At 35.5% G+C, this 17,406-nt stretch overlaps 1 protein-coding gene across 1 annotated transcript; it reads left to right on the top strand.

The window, feature by feature from the left end:
• The first annotated feature begins 58 nt into the window (after positions 1-58).
• On the top strand, positions 59-5,759 carry spaca6 (sperm acrosome associated 6). Its single transcript, XM_056762966.1, has 9 exons — positions 59-312; positions 407-493; positions 980-1,051; positions 1,285-1,308; positions 3,271-3,348; positions 3,902-4,002; positions 4,739-4,895; positions 4,998-5,178; positions 5,386-5,759. Exons 1-9 carry the CDS (start codon positions 105-107, stop codon positions 5,480-5,482), a joined length of 1,005 nt encoding a protein of 334 aa, XP_056618944.1. The 5' UTR covers positions 59-104; the 3' UTR covers positions 5,483-5,759.
• The last annotated feature ends 11,647 nt before the right edge of the window (positions 5,760-17,406 follow it).

Raw genomic sequence — 17,406 nt, 5'->3', positions numbered from 1 at the left:
TTTTATTCTCTGTATTGATGTGCTTGTGTTTTGATTTGAAACATGTCATCATGATGTCATTCTTTTTTTATTTTTTTTCAGTTACAGATCCAGAAATAACAAAAATGTTTTTGTTGAAGCTGATCTTTTTTAGCACTATTATAAATTTAGCTTTTGGCTGTTATCAGTGCTTTATCAACGTGGAAGACAGTCTTCGTTTGTGTTGGGGCCACATTCTTACCGAATACAATACAAGGAATGTAGATTTTTGTTTCACAACTCTGGATCGAATTTTCAACAATGAAATGAGAGTAATTGAGGCGGGGAAAGTTGGTGAGAATGAACTCCATCAATATTTATTATGATGAATTATATTTTAGATTAATAGAATAAAACATGTCACTTTGTTTATTGTTTTGTGGCTTAGGGAGAGGCTTTGACTTGATGCTGAAGGACATCTTGATGTCGGAAATCATGCCAATAGTGGAAGAGTTTGACATGAACACAAATGAAGGTAATTTAAGATTCATTTTATCACTAATCTTCAATAAATAAGTACTAACTGTGATGTATGAGGGGCAGTGATCGGTGAACTGATACTGATTTATTGCTTATAAAAGAAAAATGAGCCTTTTCTTCACAGTGTGCGCTGTATTGATAATCATTTAAGGCGATTTCTTAATATTCCCACCTCCAGGAATAGACTACATTAAATTGGCAGATTATAAAACTGTTCTGTTTCAGAGATTTTGTTATTTTTAATTATATGATATAACGTGTTGAGTATGGTGAGTATCAATTCTGCCTTCACTTAACTGATCTCTAACTGTCTAACTTTGTTTTTAAATAAATGTAAATGTTATAACTCTAATTTTGAACAGAAACAGGCATAGGATGACATAAAGCATAAAAAAGAGTCTTATAGAAACAGATATTTAGTCTTTGGCGATGGACCCTTGAGTGCATGAGAAGAATGACTCTCTCTGTTCTTTATTTTCAGACACTGTATATGAAATCAGGTTACAGGCAGCTGCAAACAATTTCATCACTGAGGCCTCAAAGCTACCTAGAGGTACAGTAAAGGATTAAAAAATTATCTCGATCCCTCATCTTTAGCACTGCAGTTCTCACTTTTTCCCACAAGCTTGTTCAATCACATTTTCTTCAGTTTTCTTAATTGCAAATGTTCTTCTCTGGAACATCAACAATGTCCATTCCGGTCTTGTGTAAGTGAGTAAATTTATGATGTACTGCATGAACATAACTGCAGGTTTAATCTAGCAGTCTTTTCTTTGTTTCTTCCAGCCTCTGGATGCTTCCCCCCCTGTGGTGAGTGACACATTCCTTCATCATTGCTCTCATATGGCCCTACTGTAAAAATTAGTGGTGGGCCGTTAACGGCGTTAACGCCTCATCATCTCATAACCAGGGCTTCATTCGCGCGATTCGCGCAGCAAGTAGGTCTATAGTGTCTTTGCATTAACATATAAATCACTCGCGCTTGACACGCCATTCGCGTTTAGTCTGAACACAACATAACGTTACTGTGAAATTACCGCATCAAACGTGACGTGCTAACATGGATGCAGCTATGAAGCCGCCGGGTTTGCTTCAGGGAATATTAATTTTTAAGAAGCTTCCCAATAGAAACATCGACAAGACTAAGGTTGTTTGCACCTTGTGCAATGCGGAATTGGTTTAAAAAAAAAACTTTCTCTCAACAGGTTCTGGTCTAGCTTTAGTTGAAACCAGTAACTTTGTATTGAGATCTAATGTATTATGGCTCCTGTATGACATATCGCTTGTTGCTCCCTCACTCTTTGTAAGTCGCTTTGGATAAAAGCGTCTGCTAAATGACTAAATGTAGATGTACTGTAGGAGCCCTTCCAGTCTCAAGTACCACCTAAACGCAAATCATCCCTTAGCTAATGCGGAAGTAAACACAAGTTCATCTTATTGAACATAATTTAATTTTGATCACCAATTATCATAGTAGAACAGCTTTCTCAAGCAGTTTGTGATGCATTTTGGAAACAGGAGATGAGCCCCTGGTCTAATGCGCCACCTGGCTTGAAAAACCCGTTCTCAAAGACTTACTTTTAGTCATTATTTGGGTAGCACACATATTCTGAATGCCTTCGGCAGAATTCAAATGAGCCATTTTAATCTAGATTAATCTAGATTAATTTTGGAATTAATCTAGATTAATCTAGATTAAAAAAATTAATCTATGCCCACCACTAGTAAAAATGAAAAACTGCTTACACAATGAGGGAAAACCTTTAAGCAGCCCTTTGAAAATCCTACTGTTCATTCTAAATAAACTAATATATATTACCAATGCTTGGTACTAGAGAAACGTATTACAGTTTTACAGAAATGAATAAACTACATACAGTAGATGTTATATGTCCACCCTTTTTTTGAAAGGAAGCAAAGAGGTTCCCCAAATGGTTCACCGACCTTAAATGATGCTTCATGTTTCCTTAAAAATTGTACACTGAAGTCGAAACCTGTAGCTGTGTAGTCGAAACCTTCAGACCCATAGTGCCACAGCATTTTTGGAAACCCGATTCAAGTGTCAGCATGTGGTGTTTCTTTCCTATCACTTCTTGTTTCTCTCTACTGTCCTCTCAAAAATAAAGCCCTTTACACTACACAAGCCCTTGTAAACACTAACAAACATATACTTCCATATATGATGTTATACACAGCTGCGGGAAAAATGTCATTGTGGTTTCATTCTGTGAACTAATAATTCTTCCAAATGCTAAAAACTAGTCCAAATAGCAAAAAAGATGCAATGCTTGCAGATGTAGAATACTAATGTTTTAACAGGTATTCAGCATCAGTTCATAAATGAATATGTGATGTAATACGACTGTTTTTTTTAAACAACTGCATTCTCTCAAATGTCTTTCACATTGCTGGTGTGCAGGGGTGTCCAAAGTCAGCCCTGGGGGGCCGGTGTCCTGGAAAGTTTAGCTTCAACCCTAATCAAACACACCTGAACAGCTAATCGAGGTCTCACAAAGCAGACTAGAATCTTCCAAACAGGTCTGTCGCGCCAAGTTAGAGCTAAACTCTGCAGGATTGTGGCCCTCCAGGATCGACATTGGACACCCCTGCTGTTGGGTGACATTTTCATTCCTGAGATTTGTTAAAATTTAACAGACACTGGACTGGAATTGCCACAATATAATACACAAACAGCTATAAACATTGTTCCGAAGAGCATGTGATTGCCTTTTAAAATCATATTACCACATAAATTTCAAATGTTTTGTTTAGGTTTCCAAGAGCAAGGTGCTGTTTATAACTGCATGACCTGTCAGTTTGATTCCTGCGAGTTCCCGCTCGACTGCCCTGGTGAGTTGATGGCCATCTTTACATGCAAGCAATTTCGGTTTGTCTACTATAATGTGTAATTCTATGCACCCCTGCCCACCCACCCACTCCACACTTGACATGATGGATATGTTATAACTCGACCTGACAAAACTGTCTGTATAATTACGTAAGAGCATTTCCACAGCACAAACATCTATTCGTAGCTTTTAACTCCATGAAATGTGTTTAAAAGCGAGGCGGAGTTGTTAAACGAAACCTAGGGCCTTGACACACTTTTCCACATAATATCATTTTGCTCAAATAGCCCTTCGGGTCACCTAAGATGGCAGGCCCTCTCCCACACACTGTGGTATTCATTTTCGCACAGCGCAGCTACAATTACTGCTCAGCATATCGCTTCCTTTACCGCTCTCCCCAGAGGCTCTGTTTAAATATTATAATCAGGGGAACGGTAGGCAGAAAGGGCTGGCCCTTTTCTTCTGTTGACAAAAGGCATTCAATTGCAAGGTGAAGTGTTACAGATCTGTGTCTAGTGTATTGCTAAGTGTGTGATGTGTGTGGGCTTTTCCAGTGAAGGAAATCAAAATAGTGGAGACCAACAGGACTCAGATGGGGTGTAAGGTTCCATTCATCTTGCCCACGGACATAGAGATAGTCTGGAGATATGCAATGGTAAGGAGAACCTTGGCCAAAAGAGTATTGCACCCAATCATTTTCAGAGTGTTTGGTATGAAAATGAAATCAGTGTAAATGTTCTTATAATAGTTAGCAATGGCCGAATCATAGGTCAGAGATGTTGTTTAGAGGTGGAGGGGAAGTTTTTGAGTTGGATTGAAGTTTATGAGGGCACACAAATAAAACAAATAATGACATGCACAGATTTTACAGATCAGTTATAATAAACACTGAAATATTACATAAAAAGTTGTTAATTTAGATTTCAAGAATTTTAAGAACTACAATCAAGACAACGTTATTGACGTGACAAGGGTAAAATGACCAGAAACAAGCAATATTTTTTTTACAAAAATAAAACAAATAATACAAAATAACCTGTTCAAGTTAGTACATTTGACAGTTTTTTTTTACAAAAATGAAACAAAAATGATTCAATAGAATAATTGATTTTACAAAATAACCTGTTCAAGTAAGTACATTTGACAGTTTTTAAAATTTATTTACAAATATAAAACAAAAAATTATTCAATCGAACAAAAGATTATACAAAATAACCTGTTCAAGATATGACAGTAGAGTAAAAGCGCTGTATATGATCTGAATTAAGTCCGACCAAAGAAGTGTTTGCTTATACAATTAACAAGAAAAGCGTTTTAAGAAGTGTCTTTTTTCAGATATGCTCTAGGAGTCTAAATGTCTAATGCTTTTCATGCTTGAACTTAACATTCAGGAAAAGACAGTGTTGATGGATAATTTCAAGGAGGTCACTGTTGGTGTGGATCCTCTTTACTTCATCCCATCTGCCCGGTTGGAGCACTCAGGCACCTACCAGTGTGAGATATTCTCTCAGGAACATTCTCTTGTCCGCATCTACTACTACCTCACAGGTGCCCACACACCTCCATTACAAAAGGATGGCACCATCAAGTTATTTGTGATAAGAGAAGGATCCCATTACCAAATCTCTCTGTCTGTGGTCTTCACCATAGTGGTCCCTTTGGCACAGTTAGGTTATGCAGAACTACAAGAGGTCTTTGACCAGGCTCTTCTTCCGGTTGGCCAGTTCCCTCACCTGTCCGAGACTGTTCCAGTTACCTTGTGGCTGCCTAGCCCTGTACTTCTCACCACGTGTCTGACGTCAGTGCTCCTGTTGATCTTCATTAGTCTAGGGTAATATACTCTACGTTATAATCCACATTACACAAATATAGTCAAGGTTTAAATGGTCATGTTTCATCATGTCTCTAAAGTTCAACTTATCTAATAATAATTGTCTCAGTAATTCAATGTTTGTTCTGTTGCACTGTACTCATAGTATTAATTTCTTTGTTTTTGGTCTGTCTTTTTTGTATTTATTGATTGTTTCTCTGCTCATAGGGTGCTGTGTTGGTTGTCCTGTAAGACAGAGACCAGCAACTGTAATACAGCTCAAGACAAAACATACACAGAAAAGATATATTTGATTCATTGCTAAAGTAAAACATCTACATGTAAAAAGAAACAAAATATTAAGACAAAAGCGTGTTTTACACATTTGAGATACAAATAAATGATTCAACAGTTAGATTTATTATGCATTTGAAAAGGTATTGACAGTATCAAACTACAGAACACTTTTAAAAGAGTTGTTTTAAGGTTTACATGAGAATACCACATGAGGAGTCGGCATTGGGAGTGTGTGAATAAAGCTGTACCGCTAGCTCACATTATAAAGCCTTCTTTGAGTTACTAAATATAGCCAGACATGACTTAACTCCGTAAGTCCTTTTATAGTCATTACTCAGTGTTATGTTTCCTTCTGCTGTTCTAATAACTCATGCCAAAGGGCGCGGAAAATACTTTTTTGTACAGTACTGCAATTACCATTGTTTATCATTGCATGTAGTTGTTATATAAACACGTGAATGCAAGGAACAGTTCATCAAAAAAATGTCCATTGACTTCCCGATAGGAATAAAATAAATATGGTGCTGGTAATGTCAATGCAAAACCATTTTTGGGAGAATTAGCTTTGATATGAAGTGTGGCCTCTTGAAAAAATTGTCCGTAGGGTGTGAGTGCGTGAGTGAATGAGTGTGTGTGCCCTGCGATGGGTTGGCACTCCATCCAGGGTGTATCCTGCCTTGATGCCCGATGACTCCTGAGATAGGCGCAGGCTCCCCGTGACCCGAGGTAGTTCGGATAAGCGGTAGAAAATGGAATGGAATGGATTGAAGTGTGGTAAACATGAAGTCGTAACTGGATTTAGTAGCTTACATTGTCATATTCCAACAAAATGTATTCAACCCTATGACGCTTAGGAAAAAAATTCACTATCTATTTCTGTCACTACAAAATTATTTATTAGGGTTCTCATGCAAAAATAAAGTTTCAACGAACAAGTGCAAACAGCATCAGGTGTTGAAGCACTCCACCTGTTGTCGTACCGGACAAACCAGCTTCACCAGCATAAGCTGCGCATGGTACATTAACCGGTTATATCATTGAAACTTTAGCTGGAAGCTGGATTTTTTATCCTGAAAACTGAAACCCAACCTTGGATTTGAAGCTGGTTTTTGAGACTCCTTCAGGATTCTTTTGGGATTTAGATTTTATAACAGCTGCTCCAAGCCTATACGTCAGGCTAAATGTGATAAAAACAAACAAGGCTTATAAGCAATCATACATACAACAGAATGAAGTTCATTCACAAGAACATTATTATGACATTTTATCTTACATAATAAACTGGCAGTAAATAATAATGTTTAGGTCTATAACTTCTAAAGTTTACTAATTTCTCTAGCAGCTTTCTATCTTGTGTACCATTAGCTGGCCATATATCCTTGCAGAGAACAGTTTTGATTTAATCTTAATTTGTTATTTATATATTTATTTATATTAACTCTTTATTTTTTAATTATCATCTGTTTCATTCCAGATGTTTTTGTTCATCCATAACATGAGGAACAGCTTCCTTTTGTCAATGTAAATAGCTATTCGATTACTAGATCAATCTCCACAGATTACCCTTCAACACCTGGTTGACGTCATGACCTCTCAGTTCCCCCTGAACTTTTGAAAATAAAATATGGTACATGACGTAAAGGTTTCACTTGAATATTCCTCACCACAGTCATCTGAATCGCCCTTGTTGATGAACTTTGCTATATAAATAAACTTGCCTTGTCTTGCCTTGCCTTGGCTTGCCTAAATATCTATACGCAGCATAAAATTGTTATTGTGTAAGCATCCGAACATTAGGTAAATTCTGTGAAAATGTATAATGCGAAAGGGAGGATGGCACCTAAACTTATCAATCACAATGTTGATTTCCAACCCGCCCAAATAGTTGTGCCATACAAAGAGGCACAACTTGGGGTGTTTCCTGTATTATTGGACATTACCTCTGTGGTGACTAAATTTCTCATGACGATGAGTTCTACTATTTTGTTAGCCAATTTTGTAAACAAAAAGCATCTTATAAAGCACCAAACATCCGCATTCGTCTTCTATTTTCATCTAAAATCTGCTTTGTTAAATCAACGTTGGGATCATGTTACTTCAAGGTTAATTAAACAGTTAATTTGCTTGTAACAAGAGTGAAATGCAAGTGTTAAAATATATAAAATACGGTAGCCTATTATTGTTGCTCATCCTTGATTAGTGTATAAACAACAACAAAAGACACACCCCATATGCATTCAAATAGGCTTACATGGGTTTTCTGCTTTTAGATGCCTTAACGAAAGGTGTACACTGAATTTTTGCTGGTTTAATAAATATTGGATCACGTGCGATTATTGCTAATGTGCGAGGTTTTTTATCCCACCGTTGATTTAACAAAGCAGATTTTAGATAAAAAATAGAAGACGAATGTGGATGTTTGGTTCTTTGGTTTACGTAAAAGACACAAAGACACAGCCACACCTAAATACTTTGAAGCGGAAAATGAAAAGAGAAAAAAATTCACAGACTTCACTGCTTTTTTAGATTGTAGTTTGATAGTTTGTTTAAAAAATTGCCAAACAAAATAGTCGACTTCATCGTCATGAGAAATTAAGTCACAACAGAGGTAATGTCGTTGTACAGGAAACACCCCAGGTTGTGCCACTTTTTATGACACTAATATTTGGGGTTTGAAATCATCATTGTGATTGATAAGTTTAGGTTCCATCCTCCCTTTTGTATTAGACGTTTCGACAGAGTTGGCCGAATGTTCGGATGTTTACAAAATCTCAAATTTATGCTGTGTAGATATTTAGGCAAGGCAAGTTTATTTATAAACTTTATTCATACACAAGGGCAATTCAAAGTTCTTTACATAAAATGATTGACAAAGATAAGAGGTATCTTTAAAAGACAAATGATTTAAGATTTAAGATAACTTTGGATTTTAAGAAACAATAAAACAGCAATACAATTGATGTAGGCCTCAAATATTTATTTACACTGCCTCATCTTACACATATATTTTTTTACATTAAATTATAAATTGTAGAGAGGTAAAATACATAATTTAGAATTAAATATTGGAGTAGTTGTTAGAACGTTAGCAACTAAAGACGAACTGTTTTGACTTCATCGCAGAAGATTCTGCTTATCATCTCTTTACCTTATCTACCAGTTAGTGCTGAGGTCATGATTCTTTGAAGGAAACCCAAAGGAAACACCCAAAGTGAAGAAATGTGGAAAATGTTATTTTTATTTAAAGACTCAAGGTCTGCCTGTGGTCCAGAATTTTTATGTTAGAACATAGACATAGTTTTAGCTAATTAAATGATTTTCTTATTTACTGGTTGGAAGAACATAAAGCCACTAACTACAAGGAGCCCTAAAATTAAACCAAGTATTGTAAATGACCGTGTAGAGTGACAAAAAACCAGATAGGAAAAAAAAATCTATACAATATTAAAATGTATTCTAAAAATAGTTGATTTGATAGTTATTTATTTATATTTATTCCAAATTTTTCGAATATTTTAATTCTATTTTATTCAAAATATGTTTTGTTGATGCACATAAACATGAAAAACATTTGAACACTTCCAGTTGCCAGTGTAAATGAGGTATTCAATTATTAATATGATCTCCACAGATTACCTGTCAACACCTGTTTGACATCATGAACTCAGTTGAACTAAACTATTACCACAAGGTACAGTATGTGCCACATACCACATCTGTGACCTGTGTCATAAGTTTCACTTTAATATTCTTGGAGACCTGTGCCCCACCCCAGTCATCTGAATGTTGTGTAGTAAATCCATGGTAACTGTATTAAGTTCATATTTGTGTGTAACAAATAAAACATGATGAAATTAACAATATGGTATTATTGTCAGTAAAGTTATCCATCCTTGATTTAAATATAAACAAAAACAAAAGACCCTTCACTCCAGAATTGTTTATATTTAAATCTTTCTATTGAGTTTTCTCACTTATTTTTTGGGACTAAGGAAACAGGTTTAGAAACAATGTGTTGTCCTTATATTATCCTATTTACTGTTTATCTAACCAATTCTAAATGTTTCATTACACAGAAAAAATATAGATTGATATATATTCTAGAAAAGGGGGTCCCTCACAAAAGGTTAATCATATTTGGGGGTCCTTGGCATCATATAGTTTGAAAAACCCTGCATTAGACAAACAAAAGAAAAGGGTTAAGTGAAGATTGTATCCACATTATAAAACAAAGAAATGTGTTTAGTGAATACATTTACCTGGGTGATGGCATTCCCTTGCTATGAGCAAAATTTTTTACAAAAGGTGTTGACAAAAGATGATGGGGGAAGTTAATAGCTTTTTGTTCACAGGATTTAAGGACATGTCTCCTTTATAGTATATGAATATCGGCACAGTGAATAAAAGGGGTTTAGGTTATAATGGCAATAATTGTATCAATGTTCATGACTCATTATTGTGGAGTAGGCAGGGAGTTCTAGTTGTCAGTGTTGTGGTTGCTGTGTTGTGTCAAAGTGAGCTAGTGTGCAGTGTGGGAAACATGAAACGGGAATGACAAGAATATGAGGTCTACACAGTGGACGTCTTAGTCAGAGAATTCTGTTTCCTGTTTTAATCTTTCCCAGATGTTTCTGTGAGTCTGTCTAGGTCTCTGACGCAAGCAGTGAAAGAGACTGGGTGGGAGAAACAGATTAATTGTAATTCGTTGAGGGTAAAACATCATTTTTGCCATTCGTTAACTAAGAAACCGACAGGGGTTTCCACATTTCTGTCGTGTTTTATTATGATGATTGTATGAGTTTCTGCATCATTATATGAGTACTGATCTGTATCAGACAAAAAATACATGACTAAAGTAAACATTGGTCGGAAAATTTGGGTGATGTTGGTTATGACTGTATTGTACTTAAAAATCAGATGGGGCTGGTCTGTTCCTGGAATTTCACTCTAACCTTTGCCAAAATCAAGAACTGCATTAAGCCGCTCAAAAGCGTGAATAGATCAAATGGCATGCAGCACTGGACTGGACTAATCGCATGAGAAGGATAAGATGTTAAATTTAGAGAAAAATAGGCAGACAGTGTTTTTTGTTTAGAATGCTTAAGGCTTTTTCTTACAAACTTATTCAGATGTTTCTGTACTGCAGTGGTAAATTAATATCATAATCAATAATCAATATTATTCAGTGCCCTGGTACAGTGTGTCTTTTATGCTGTGAGGGCATTACATTTGGACAATTCACTTTTATGCTATTAAAACAGCTTTGAAATGATCTGATCTGACTGTACATTAGTAAAGTGTCTGAATAATTGAGAACTACATCACATGTGAACATAAACAACCAGACTTCATAGCAAAACTTTAAAAACAAATTAAAAAGGTGTGTCTTCCTATTCAAGAAACTTGCTGTAATTATTATCGCTCAATAGGTAATTTGGGTAATGATGCTCATTATAACAATTTATGATAATCCCATATATTTACAGTACCGATTTGTCTAAAATAAAAACACTAAATATCAAACGATCATTTCAGCACATTCCAAATGTACCATTAAAATCAATCTTAATGCTACAGTAATATGTAAGGCTATGATTGATTGATGAATCTTGTGGCATGACTCACCAGCGGTACATTTGAAAAACGCTTATATTTAAAGCTCCGATATTTATGTATTCTTCTTGATTAGGAAACAATTCACAGAAAGTAGCAGCGTCATATAGATAGAATGTTTAACAACAGTGGTCAAGACCCTTGCAAAAAATAATCAATTCTATAGCCTCTTTAAAACTCCTTGTAGATTACAGAACAGTTTGAACCACCAACCAAAAATGAAAATGGATCTTGCTCTTTGGTCCCAAGGTTATATAGACATACTGTATAACCTAAAACAAACATGACGTTGACATGTGTATTTGCAGGTCATGTCTAATGAATGGATTATCAAACACTTTACCAAGCCATTAAAAAGGGAGCCACTGTCACCAATTACATCATTTCTTCATACATGTAACATGAATTAGTAGCTCCAGTCCGCCCATATTCAATGCAAACAGTTGCTTGTGTCATTACTGGAGCCCATCAGTATTGGTCAGGGTTTTGAACCGCAGAATCTTGAGTTAAACTTTAAATTGAATGCTTTTTATAAGGTATTTTAGTTAAACTTTAATTTGACTGCTTTTATAAGGTATTTTTGTCAAAACACTGAGCCATGCAGAAATTGTGTTTTTGTGTTTTCCCATTGGAGCTAATGATTATATGAAACAATATTGTAAAGTGAGAAACATGGCAGTAACTTCTTTCACTATGCTGTTTCAGATAATCATTAGATCCTAGGAAGGACAAAAGTGCTTTATTCTTAATGTCAGTCTTCCTGATATATCCTAATTGTAACAATATTTCTCCCAAATTTCAAACACAAATATTGTTTCTTTTTGCATTTGTTTGCAGAAAATGAAAACAGGTCGAAATAATAAGATGCTCCGTTTTTTGGACCTTAAATACTAAAGAAAACAAGTTCATGTTCACTTTTAAGCATACAATAGTAATATTTGAAAATGTATTCAGTAAAAAGTTCAAAAGTACTTTTTATGTGATAACCTTGTTTTTATCACAGTTTTCATGTGTCTGTTTTTTTTATTGCTGTTGGATGACTTTGACTTTGGTTTGATTTTGTTGAAATTCAACAGACACCTGCAATGACCAAAATACATCTAGAAATGCTGATTAAATGAACATTAGATTTTTTTCAGTATTTTTGCTTTATATTGTTTGCATTTACATTTTGTACGCGACTTGAAAAAATTAGGAAAACAGTGAAGCAATTCGTCTTAAGGAGGGAATAGTAAACTGCTATGAAAACTCAAAGTTTGATAGAGACCAAAAACTGGAGAGAGTAATTTCTTTTATAGAATGTATTCAGTGTGTTCTTGGGAAATTTATTTTAAATGTCCTTTTTAATGATTTACCAAAGTGTGGAACATTTTAGCTTCTACTTCAACATTTGTCTTCTTATTGAATATGAATTTCAATAATTAACCCCCAATAAATGGTTTCTATCTTTGGTCGCCTTTAGTAACAGTGTATACATCGTACAACACCCAGCCATTCCTCATTAAATATGGAGCAATTAGCCCCAAACAACATCCACCTCTCTGTGATTCAGTCTTGGTTTACACGTGACCAGAAAACATGAAAAGGTAAATAATTTACACTGCATTGGTACTTGATGCTTCATGCCAAAGGTCAATGATGGGTGATCATAAGGTATTTGTATGCTGTTATCCTGAGGTATTATTGATTCGGCCTATAGTTAAGTGCAGTGGTGATTTATGTCAGTTGTACAAATGTCATGTTTGGTCAATATTGATGTTGTGCTGTAGACACATACCATGTCCAATATATTGATTAATTTCCTATCATATTTGGATTTGACAAAACATTGTGTCGAACCTAACAAGTTTCACCTTTTTCTTTTTTTTTATCATTTATGAGAATAACTAATGACTAACTTTAATTTCTCTAGCAAATAAACACAAATGAATGTTGAAATTAAATTTCAACAGTACTAATAGGCCTAATGTACTGTACATTTTTGAATGTGTTGGATCTATGTGAATTAGCTTCAAGGGAAAATGGCTCTTAAAGTCCCTAGTTGTGTCGGAATTCGCCCCCCATCTCCTATATAGTGCACAACATCGTGTGTCCGTCATTGTGTAGTGTTGTCCGAAATCTGAGTAAACAACTCATTCCCTACATTTGTTCAATACTTCTTACCCACAATGCATTCTGATTTTGAGTGTACATCCGCTCACTCATTTCCCATGATACAACGCAAATCAACCGTCTGATAATAATCAGCTGGAAGAAAGTGACTGTTAATGCCACAAATGTTTATACACGTGTGTTTGTTCTTGTTGACAGTTATTTTCAGATAAAATAAATGTTATATAGCCTATAGCAGTGTTTAAATTTTAGATATATTAAGTCATTTTATCAATTGTAATAAATGTAATATTAAATGAATGTTGCAAACATTTGTTTTGTTCTCTTTACTAAAAACTAAAACAATCACTTGACAAATGATGTAAAAATTAACTTTACCATTTTACAAAACAATCCATAAAGCCACACAGGTGTAATAAAGGCCTAAGCGTCATGACGAATGTCTGCAACTGAACTGCCAACCACAGGATGTAAACGCCAATGTCCGAAATTGTTCACTCATTTCCAAACTTCCCCATATTTCCTGATTTTGCCAAGTGGTGATGTCCTCAGGACAACATATTTTGTTGACCTTCGGATATTTTTTTTATTAGTAAATCCTCAACCCACACCAAACCCCAACCCTAACCATAACTTACCCCTAAAATCAGAGGGAAATGCTAAGTGAAAAACAATGGTCTAGAAGCACCTAACCCTGATTGGAAAATTAAACTTAAAATGAACTGTAAATTTATTTCTGAAATCTGATTGGTTGATTTAAATGTTGTCCCATGGATATAAACCACTTGGCAAAAACAGGAGAGCCCGCTATTTAGGGAATAGTGATTGAGTGAACAAGTGAGCGAATTCAGACGCAGCTCTTGTGAACCGGAAGTTGTGATCGTTTTTACTTCCGTATTTTGATGCATTTCAGAGTGAGATGGAATTTAGAATGAACAAAATAGTAGGCGTGGCTTTCGACTTTGCAATTTGATTGGATGTATAAAAACAGCCTTTGCATTTTGACATTGAACTGGCAGCAGACCGGGGAGGAGTTAACGGATGCTCCTCCTAAGCAGTCTAACATACATCATTTAAGATGCATTGTCATTACAGGACAGGTTCCATTTTCAAATTTTAAGAGAGGATTTTTAGGGCACTCAAATTTTAAAGTAATGCGTGAAACATTAGTTAGTGTGTATTCTTGCTGTTAGAGCATAAACAATATCCGCAAAATGATAAAGCTTAAAGTTCAATGCCAAGCTAGATATTTTCATTCAAAGGACCCATTGAATGAAAGTCAAAATATGTCTGTGTTTAAATGCTATTATCGTGTACACAGTGCATCTAGCAACCCAGAAAATGTGAAAAACAAGATAGCAGCCCAGTAGCCTAACTTTGTTTTGGTAAGCCTTTGGCTGCAAGAATGTGAGAAATCGAGCCGTTCATATTTCGCTCCTGGTGTGACATAGACGCAGGCTCTTATTATAATATTACAGCCTCTTAATCTACACAATTCCACCAACGGCGCTACCGCTGTCGTATCAAAATCTGACTCCCTGTGAGATTATGACTCCCCTGTTTTCCCCTAGGTAGGTTAGGGTAAGGATTAGGTGTGGGGGCGGGTTTAAGAGATATTGGCAATCACAAAGCAGCGTCCTAAGTGAACGAACCAATCAGATCTTATGGGGAGTCGAAATTCGGTACAACACCGCCATTGTTTTTACACTTGGAGTTTAGCTGTATGTATGTTAATACATTATGTGCGTTACTATGTTCAGCTGCGGCAAGCTGTTTTGCTGCAATTCTGCTGAGATCTGCAGGTGCTAATTTCGTGGATTTTAGGCAAGCAAACTTGAGCGCGGTATGCTGTGACAGATATAGTTTCTGGACGAATGATTTGAGATGTTAAAAAAAAAACTAACCGCAGAGTAATTCAAGAAACATAATTTAGCTAAACCATTGCCATGCCACGGGTTGCTGTGAGCATAGCTGTTTTTGACGAGGCAAAAAGGGTTTTCCTTACACAGCCATTGAGTGTTTTTAAGCAAAATATGTTCCAGACGTTTCATGAAGACCCTAATAAATCATATCAACTTTTTAAAGTGCTCATTTAATGAGTCCTTTACCAGAATTCGCTTTTCAAGGACCACAGAGAACGGGTGGAATTGGACTAAAGCCCTCTACTTCCCGGGTAATGATGTCACCATTCCGAGATTTTGAAAAACCGACGCCCAAAGGAACATGCCAAAACAAGGGGCGGAGCCTTCCTTAGAGAAGAGGAAGACCCGCTGGAGTAGTGTTTGGTTATCAGAGTTGACTGAGCTACGCGCTAAACCACTTTCACTTTCAACACAGACCTACAGCTGGAAATAAGAATTCCGCTACACACATTCTAAGATAACCAACGGTCAATTAACAGCTTCCATGACTTTAACATCGGCTGTGAAAGCTGTTCTGTGTAATACACTGATATTGTGTGTGCGCATACCTATTAAACACTTCTATGAAGCGTCCTTTGAAGTCCTGCTTGCAAATGCTTTCTAGTCAATCTGCTTGTTTTATCATCCATTTTAGGTCCAATTTAAAAAGACAAAACTAAAGCTTCTGTTATTAGTGTTAATTAATATATCCGGTCTGACCCAATCGGTCTGGTGTCAATTCCAGCCATGGTAGGGAAAATTCGAGATCTCTATCAAAGATTGACGTTTGCACATGCACTAATTACACTTTGATTGATCCGCATGTGTTTAACTGATGAAGTGAAGTTGACGCCATTGTTACTGTTTATTCCTAAAAGCCAAAGTTAATGAATACACGTGCACTGAGAGGGGGGCTGACCAATCACAATAGCCAGAGAAGTGTAAGCTTGCTGATATGGTATGGGTTGGACATCTTCACACACAAGCTCTAAGCGGGGAACCTGGTCAGCTTTACCAATCAGAGCATTTCGGATGGAGGGATTTTAAATAGACTGGAATAAATCCAGTCGTTTTATTAGAAGAGGGACAGCGGTGAACATTAGACATGAAATATAAAGCGTTTTTTGATACTAGAAACATGAACACCAATTTTTAAACACCCAAAAACATGATAAAAGCTTCAAAAACAGCAAAAGAATGGCTCCTTTAAAAAGCGAATAACCCCAGTTGATAAACAATTTACAATAGACTCTGCATTATTTCATGATAAATAGACACTGTCATTTTTTATTTTACTGGGACATTAAGAATTTTGACCAAAATATTATTTTGGGGACCATAAATTATACTTTTATGGCATCACCCCATAGAAACCTTTCTAGCATCTTTATTTTATGATAAAACTCAAGCTACAAATGAGTGTGCTTTAAATCTTTTGCCTCGAAATCTGCCTTTATAGAAATGTTTGCACTATTGATAAAGAAATGTGTTTAGATTAACCAGAGGTTTTTCACATTATTTTCATCACATAATTCATGGTGAAATATACTAGTAAATATATGTACTATGTAATACAGTAGAGGTTGCAACTGATCAGAGTATACTTTATAGCATCAGTCCATATTGCTGGATTTTTGTTTTAGGCCCAAAACATTGTTTCAAATTCAGTTCCATCTAATGAAGATCAGGACATAATGTTTTCTTGAAAAATAATGATTTATTATCCTACTATGGTACAAACAAAAAGCAAATATAACAATTCACATTTAACAAATATCACTGACAAACAGTGCAATAAATATACTAATAAATATTTTTTTACAAGACACAAGACAATGGCCTGTCACATTACATACAAAGCATTAATAACTTAATCTCGTGATAACACATTTATAAAAAAACATTGAAATTTCTTGCACATTTGTTCATCAATAAATACTTCTATATTTTCGTCATATTTTCCTTCAGTAGTCATTTTGATGATAAATAATGAAAACATCCATATCATGTGAATGGTGCAGTAGATCGTGTCAGGTATGTATCTCTACAGTGTCAGATATGTTGAAGTTCTGATGTGTTGTAACAAAATGCGTCGTTTTATGGCTTTTTCAGTTCATGATCTCAAGAAATGAATGCCACTTCACGGAGCTCATTCAGATACAGTAAAATGATTAAAAAAAAAGTTCCTATTTATATATTTTTGCACCCTGACACCTGAATCAAGGTTCCGTGCGTTTTGATAACCTTTATGCCTCAATAAAAAATACGTTTGATTTATTTTAATACTGGTCACTGCTGATTATTTTCTAATTTCTATAATTATAAA

This window comes from Triplophysa dalaica, chromosome 12 (assembly GCF_015846415.1).
Source record: "Triplophysa dalaica isolate WHDGS20190420 chromosome 12, ASM1584641v1, whole genome shotgun sequence".
Classification (NCBI taxonomy): domain Eukaryota; kingdom Metazoa; phylum Chordata; class Actinopteri; order Cypriniformes; family Nemacheilidae; genus Triplophysa; species Triplophysa dalaica.
The sequence above is the reverse complement of the archived record's forward strand: the minus strand, read 5'-3'. Positions and strand labels throughout refer to the sequence as shown.

Coding starts and splice junctions, on each gene's coding strand:
- spaca6 (XM_056762966.1), top strand. CDS start 105: ATGTTTTTGTTGAAGCTGATCTTTTTTAGCACTATTATAAATTTAGCT. Junction 313..406: donor AATTGAGGCGGGGAAAGTTG/GTGAGAATGAAC, acceptor TTTGTGGCTTAG/GGAGAGGCTTTGACTTGATG. Junction 4,896..4,997: donor CATCTACTACTACCTCACAG/GTGCCCACACAC, acceptor TCTTCACCATAG/TGGTCCCTTTGGCACAGTTA.